The sequence below is a fragment of the Zea mays genome, chromosome 8 (genome assembly GCF_902167145.1).
Source record: "Zea mays cultivar B73 chromosome 8, Zm-B73-REFERENCE-NAM-5.0, whole genome shotgun sequence".
In the NCBI taxonomy this organism is placed as follows: domain Eukaryota; kingdom Viridiplantae; phylum Streptophyta; class Magnoliopsida; order Poales; family Poaceae; genus Zea; species Zea mays.
The window spans coordinates 28561217-28568871 of record NC_050103.1 but is presented as its reverse complement, the minus strand read 5'-3'; the positions used below and the strand labels follow the sequence as shown (position 1 = coordinate 28568871).

Here is a 7655-nt window from a genome sequence, read left to right as displayed (position 1 = left end):
AGCCCAAAAATTTGTGCAAAAAATAAATAACAAATAAAGAAATAAAATAGTGAAGTGAGATATCTCAAATTATACTTGAGCTTTGAATTTTGAGGACTGAATTTTGAAGCCAAGAATTAATTTAGAAAAGAAGTAATAGAAATGTTTTCTATTCAACTAAATGATTATTCATTTCATTAAATGATACACTATAAGCATTTATTTAAATGAGTATTAAATTTAGATGACTCAAATCTTGACTAGACTTTTTAAATTTAACTCATAAAATTGAAGCTCGGGGAAAATAAATAATATTGAGATACTCCATTGATTTGTTCTCGTCATAAATTATACATACTCTTAAAACAATCAAGAAACCCTTAAATGAAAGTATACAATACCTTCTTTCAAAATAAATAGATAATGAATATTTATTTTTGAAGTAACTTTTAATTCTTATCCCACATTCAAAATGCTATTTTCCTAAAAAAAGAAAGAAACAATATGAGTGTGTTTCATATTTCAAACATCTACCAAACAAATAAATTAATTAACATAAAAATATATCTATTGCATCATAATTTATTTTGAGTGTGTATTAAATTTGAATTCTTAAACTTTATCTTGGATTTGAATTTTGACAATAAGTATGAACTTTGAAAAGGAAAGGTTTTCAAATTTCGATTAGGAATGTGATTTATTTTCTTTTGTGTGCATTGCATGTTTAACATAATTGCCTAAATAAAGATAATACATACCTCGCATTCATGTTGAACTCTTTTGGTTTGTATATTCACTTTAAGTTTGAAATTTTGAAACTAGAATTAAATTTATAAATAATATGAATGGGAACTAGAAAACATAAAAGGGAAAATAAAAATAAAGGAAAACTTTCCCTGGGCTGATTCCCAAGCCGCTCGACCCAGCCTAGCCCCTTTGCCCTGACTTGTTGGGCCAAATACAAATCCCGCTCGGCCCACGCTCTTTCCCCCTTTTTCCTTTTTCTGGTGACACTTACATGTGGGTCGCTCTGGGCATGACTCGGATGCGTCGCCCACGCACTCGGTCGGGACCCTGGTACCTGACATGTGGGTTGTCGAGTCAGCCACTCTGTCGCGCCCGCGCTCATCGGGTTAACTCGCTGGCAGGTGGGTCCGATCCGTCAGACATATCCTCTTCCTTCTGTCTGTTTCTCAAATCTCAACCGAATGGGGGGAGCTCGCCACGTATGGCGGAACTGCCAAACGAGTTCATCTCGGAATCTTTAATTTGTGCTTATATATGTGACTCGTGCATCACCCTCCCTAGGAACTAATAGGGCGAGCACAACCAGAGAGCTAAGCTAACCGAGAGCACCCATGGGTGGGAGGATAGGTCCGTCGCGGGCGAAATCATGGAGCGCTGTCAGCACCGACAGATGGCTTTGGAGCATCGCGGGATCAAATCGAGCATGTGTGTGGCGGTGGCGATCACGGAGTATGGCGGATTGGCGGACGAGATGTGAATTGCTCACCGGAGTACATTTACCACCGCGACGCCACGGTCTACCGTGGACTGAGCTAGTCGCTTGGTGATTTGCGGTGAGAACTCACTCAATAGGTTACTTTTTACCTCCGCTACGTGTATCCTTCCGTATGGGGCTCCGGGGGCATGGCTGCGAGTTCAGGGGCACGCCTAACCGTGCTCCGGATGGCAGGGTGATGGAGGGGAAGAAGAACGTGGGGTTGTGGATCTAGTGATGGGCGGCCTAGATTGGTTGGAGCATACCGCTTCGGCTGGGACAATCCATGTCGTTGGGTTAGCTGTGAAGGGCTACAATTAGATCTGAGTACTGAATCGGCTAGAGTTCCTCACGACCGTAGATTTGAAGATGAACGGGTAGTCGTGTGCGCGGGATACTTTTGATCCTGACCCTTGGATTGGCATCTGGCGGTTCACATCACGAACCAGTTCGCCTAAGGCTAATCTAATCTAGGCCATAGATTTTCGGATCCGACGGCTAGGGCGTATCCGTTTATCTAGGATTCGATTTAATCCTGACCGCAGATCGTGATCCAACGGCTAGGAGTTATCCATACCCCTTCAACCACCACTTTGCAAAAGAGACCCTTACTTTTTCAATAACCAACCCGCCATTCACCTGGTGCATAAAAATAACAGTTGGATCCTCAATTTTTACAAAACCTCCCTTGGTATTTGCAATTAGGCCCCTGGTTGGAATTTAGAGTATAAGATTATTATCAAAATTGACCTAGAACTTCTAAAATCCGTATTTTGATCATTTTAACTTTGATTTGACCCATTCAAATTGCATTAGCTTCGCAATAAAATTATCTACAAATTAGTAACCCTAATTTATCATGTAACCTGGTTTTTGAATAATTAATGTGTTTACCCTATGTTCATCGAATTAACTTTTCTAATTAAAAATAAGATAAGGTTTTCAGTCCCTAGTTATGATTTGACTAAAATATGCTTTAATCAAGTTATAAGTTGGATTAAAATTAAACTAATGATTTCTTAGGAATATTTTCTCACCTGATTTATATTAATCAACATATAATATAATTCTATTAATTAATTAATTAAGACTTCGGAAAACCATAACTTTATATCCATAGCTCCGAATTTAGCGGTTCTCGAACCCACGACCTTGTAGCGTCGTGTAGATTATTATTACATAGTTTGTTATTATATTTGGTGTGATGTTAATTTTGCCTATACCCTATTTATTTGTATTGCTACGACTAGTGCGAGGTTACGAGTCACTTGAAGAGGAAGTTGATACCTGGAATCTCAAGTCCCTAGCAAGTTGTGCCCTTGATCACTTTTATTTACCCAATAATGTTCTCTATAATCACTTTGGCATGCATAGGATTAATTATGATGGGACCCAATAGGTCACCCTAGTTTGGTTATCTTTATACCTTGTTTACCCCTAAACTATTTGGGTAGTTTTTGCTATTGCTCTTTATGGTTTTGGGATTAATATTACATTATGATCATGTTTCAATTATACTGTTGTTTTATTTATTGTCCATGACAAGATCATTATATTAATTGGAACATGGAGCTTAACTTGAGAAACACGTGCCACCATAAGGGTGGAATGGGACGCCCTTGGCTGACTAATTAAAAAAGCTAGTGGAAGACTACCTTACCCGAAAGGGGCAAGGGTAGTAGGGGAGTAGGCGTGTAGGGAGGTTCTCGGGTTGATTTGGCTGCGATGGCGGTCAGACGAGGGATTCCTACATTACTCTTCCTAGAACTGTAGCGGGTTTTCGGAAGCTAGTGGAACTTTGTAAAGGCCTAATAGTGGATCCCTAGCCATTCACCTCGGAAGTGTCTAAGGGCCTTGCAAACCCTGGCGAGATGGGATACACGACTTGTGGGTACAAGGTACAACCTCTCCAGAGTGTAAAACTGGTATACTAGCCGTGCTCGCGGTCATGAGCAGCTTAGGACTCACTCATGATTAATTTATGGAACTAAATTAAATTTGTCATATACATTGCATCGCGGGTGTTGTTATAATTTTGATCTATTATTACTCTGGTTTGGTATCTACTTGTACTTAGTAATTGCTAATAAAATTTTGACCAACTTTAAAAGCAATGCTCAGCTTCAACCATCCTCTTTGGTAAGCCTTACACTTCACATGAACTCCCACCTTTGGTGAATTCGTGCACATTATTCCCCACAACTTGTTGAGCGATGAACATATGTGAGCTCACCCTTGTTGTCCACCCCCCACACAGGTCAAGAACAGGTACCACAGGATGAGGCGCATGAAGGATGCTATGATGTGTTCGTGAGAGGTCTAGGACGTCGTTTCCCAGTCAACTTTGGGTTGCTGGATCGTTGTCTTCATATGATGTATTTATTTATTTATTTTGTATATAACTCCTATTATATAGTAAAGATGTGACATTCGTTTCTGTACCATGAGTCATCATATGTGTAAGACTTGCTCCTATCACACTTGGTGATTATGTTCGCACCTGGGTCTTGGTGCCCCCGAAATCCGGGTGTGACAGTATAGAATAGAAACAGACTTACCATCTTCTCTTCCAACCGAAATGGAAGCAAACCACTCGAAAAATCAAACTAAGCTAGTATTTATGTTTTTTATTATATTATATTACACCAAAAAATCATTACCATTTGGCTGGTGGGACAATAAACGAACCGAAACTGGTCTGGGTTAGAAGCGAAGCGATGGGAAACGGGGGATTGAACACGTTACCTGGTTGTGGATGATGGCGTTGGTACCCTCTACGCTACGGTGCACATGATGCTGAGGAGGAATCAGTGTTAAGCAAACCGATGGTGGCGGTGCCCTGGTCCGCTAGATCGGAGAGGGTTGCCGCGGCAAGGTCGTCGACGAGGCGGTCCATGGGCGGGCGCGACGTGAGAGCTTCCCCTGGCATAGGGTTCAGTGTGCAGTGGATCTAAGCCTCTTCTCTAGTTGGTAGTACAGTCTGCTTTTGCTGATGGAATTGCGAGGAAGGAACCGACACCAACGGTGGACTCGATGCGACCTGCGGGGGATCGGTGCTGCCACGTGAGGACGAAATCAATTTGATGGAATCCGGAGTAGCAATGGTGGAATTGGTCAGCCATCGTGGAGGATGGAGGAACCTTGGTGGTGAAAGGGACGGGGAGGGGAGGAGCGGTGTGGGTTGGTAGGCGCAGCCACGGCGATCTGTGGGCGAGGGGGAGACTGCGGTTGTCTTAGCGGAGGGGGGCACGCGGTGGCTGAGCAGCTATGCACGCGTCGCGTCGACCTGCTCCTCCCCTCTGCCTTCCAGCCGCTGGAGCCCCACTTCCACTTGCCCTCGTCGCCGGTGGAGGACCCCACGACCGCCAGGGGAAAGCAAATCTGCATGCTCGAGCAGCCCTTCAAGTACCGCAACTTCCTTGCCGTCTTCCATGCCATAATGTGCCGCTAGGACGAGCAGCGCAATGCAGCGACAAGGACGCGTCGCCGTCTTTGCGCCCCGACTCTGGCTCCGGTGATGAAGAAAATGACGGGGACTTACCCGTGGCGCAAAAACAGGATTCATGGGGAAGGCGGGGTGGCGAGCGCGGCAGGAGTGGGGGAACGCGGGGGTGTGGGGAGGAAGAGGGTGAGGTGAGGGTCGGGGTGCCATGGACAGGGGCACAACGGGCAACATTGCGATGGAGGGAAATGTGTGGGGGCACGAAATCGCCTGGGCGACGCCGACGACCAGGGCATGCGGGGCGAGGATGGAGACGTGACAGCCATGGAATCGCGGGCGTCGCGAGAGGGTGCGACGGCTGGATTTTGCGGGGTGATGAAGTCAGAGGCGGGGGAATAAATCGCGCGTACGGATTACGCGGACGCACCGTCGGGTGGGTGCCTTTCATGGCGAGAGTGGGTGAGGAGATTTCGGATCGGGAATGGGGTAGGAAATCACGGTGTTGCGTGCACGAGGGGAGCCGGCCGGGGCGAAGGACGGGGACATGCTTCACCAGGGAGATGTGGCGCCCACGTTCTATTATATAGGGTAGTAGAGATTATTTTGATATTTTGTCTTTTTTTACAAGCGTACACACACAAAAAGGGAAAAAGGGAGAAGGACGAAGAAGAGCAAAAATGTCTAAAATAACATTAAAATCAAGCACATTGTTTGCAGTAAAAAACCAAATATCTCCAATATCTTCTCCTAGTTCTTGAAGGGGATCCACGGCTTGGCTACAAGCGGAAGACCGGAGTTGATATGCACGGCTAATCCGTTCATCTCGGTCATGTCCAGCGACAGCGTCCCTTTCCCGTTCTGGCCCCGGCTCGCCGCCTCCCAGTCAAAATGATACAGCAGGCTCGCCAGGGCCATCTCGGCGCTTCCCTCCGCAAACGCGATTCCGGGGCACATCCTCCTGCCGGCGCCGAACGGCAGGAGCTCGAAGTGCTGCCCCTTGAAGCCGACGTCAGCTGCGGCGGCGCCGCCCAAGAACCTCTCTGGCACGAATTCCTCGGCGCGCTCCCACGTCGCGGGGTCCCGGCCAATAGCCCAGGCGTTGACCAGCACGCGCGTGCGCGCCGGGACGTGGTACCCCAGGATCTCGGTGTCCGCCGCCGGCTCCCGGGGCACCAGCAGTGGCAACGGCGCGTGCAACCGGAGCGTCTCCTTCAGCACGGCCTTGAGGTAGTCCAGCTGCGCGACGTGGTCCTCGTTCACGCCGGTTGAGCCGGCCGCCGCCGCGCGGACCTCGTCCTGGGCTCTCCGCATGGCACGCGGGTGGGTGACGAGCTCCGCCATGGCCCATTCCATCGCCGTGGCTATCGTGTCCGTGCCTGCCGCGAACATGTCCTGCCGAGTAATTTAAATGGGCAACCACGAATGAACCATATCATATCAAATATAACAAATACGAAATGAATTCATGGATCGGTATGTCATATAAATTTATTACCAAGATGATGGCCTTGATTTCGTTGGTCTCTAGTTGGATGCCGTGCTCTTGGTCCTTGTTGTGGACGTCCAGCAACACGTCCACGAAGTCCCGGTCACCGCCCTCCTCCCCGCTGCGAGGCCGCCGCCGGTGGTCATCGATCACCTTCTCGAGCAACCCGTCGAGCGCCTCGAACGTCCGCCTGATCTTCCCCTCCAGCCCCGTGACGGCGTCCACCCAGCCCAGCCACGGCAGCAGCTCCCCGACGGGCGTCGTCCCCACGAGCTTCTGGAAGTCGGTGAGCACTTTCCTCTGCCGACGGCCGGAGTCGAATTCGCCCAACAGCCCGCGCGCGCTCTCGTCGCCGAACGCGGCGCGCGACACGACGGCGTTGGCGTACTCGGTGAGGAGATCGCTGAGGCCGACGGCCGCGCCACCGGCGCTGTCCCGGGCGACGCGTGCGACCAGCGCGGCGGCCTCCTGCTCTCGGACACGGCGGAAGGACCCGACGTGACGCGCGCTGAGGAGGTGGACGACGCAGACGCGGCGCGCCTGGCGCCAGTACTCGCCGTAGGGCGCGAACGCGACGTCGCGGCCGTAGAGGAGGCGCACGGCCATGGCGCTCGCGGGCCGGTTCGCGAACGCCAGGTCCCGCGCCCGCATCACCTCCTCGGCGGCGGCAGCGGAGGACACGACCACGGTGGGCACGCGGCCCAGGCGGAGCAGCAGCACGGGGCCGTGCGCGCGCGCCAGAGACGCCAGCGCGCGGTGCGGCAGCGAGCCCAGCAGGTGCAGGTGGCCCAGCAGCGGGAGGCCCCGCGGCGACGGCGGCAGCGGCAGCCTCAAGCGGTGGCGCGGCGTGGGAGAAGCAGCACGAGCGGGCCTCTTGTTGCCGGCGACGAGGAAGAGGAGGAGGAGGAGGACCGTGAGCGGCGCGGCGACGAGGACCGTGAGCAGGAGAGCGACGGGTTCGAGTGCCATGTTTGAGCTCTCTCCCTGATTGGAAAAGGCTAACGTTTGGAAAGTGAAGGCGGCGGAGACGTTTCGTTATATGCTTTGTTGCCGTCGCCGGCCGAGCAAGCAGCGCCGCCAATGCAAGGACGTTGCAACGTGGGCATGCGCCGTACACGTGTTACACTCTTTCTGCATTGACGTACGTGAAGGCGCAGTGCAGAGAACGTAGCACGCGCTGTCCCAGCTAGGTACCTTGTACAAACAAGCGACGTCAAATAAAATTGTCTTAAGTCAAATGGCTTCGA

General features: G+C 50.0%; 1 protein-coding gene and 1 long non-coding RNA gene across 2 annotated transcripts; both read right to left on the bottom strand.

Moving 5' to 3' along the window:
- Window positions 1–4073: 4073 nt before the first annotated feature.
- Window positions 4074–5316, bottom strand: LOC103635005 (uncharacterized). Its single transcript, XR_557065.3, has 2 exons — window positions 4621–5316; window positions 4074–4520 (listed from the first exon to the last, which is right to left on the bottom strand). It is a non-coding gene; the product is annotated as an uncharacterized lncRNA (long non-coding RNA).
- Window positions 5317–5592: 276 nt separating this feature from the next.
- Window positions 5593–7415, bottom strand: LOC100192876 (uncharacterized). The gene is made up of 2 exons (NM_001138064.2): window positions 6418–7415; window positions 5593–6314 (listed from the first exon to the last, which is right to left on the bottom strand). The coding sequence occupies exons 1-2, from the start codon at window positions 7375–7377 to the stop codon at window positions 5670–5672; spliced, it is 1605 nt and encodes a 534-aa protein (NP_001131536.2). The 5' UTR covers window positions 7378–7415; the 3' UTR covers window positions 5593–5669.
- Window positions 7416–7655: the final 240 nt, after the last annotated feature.

Bases quoted from the DNA above. Each gene is read 5' to 3' on its own strand.
- LOC100192876 (NM_001138064.2), bottom strand. From the start codon at position 7,377: ATGGCACTCGAACCCGTCGCTCTCCTGCTCACGGTCCTCGTCGCCGCG. The intron at 6,315-6,417 runs GTAATAAATTTA...ATTACTCGGCAG, and splicing joins AAATCAAGGCCATCATCTTG to GACATGTTCGCGGCAGGCAC.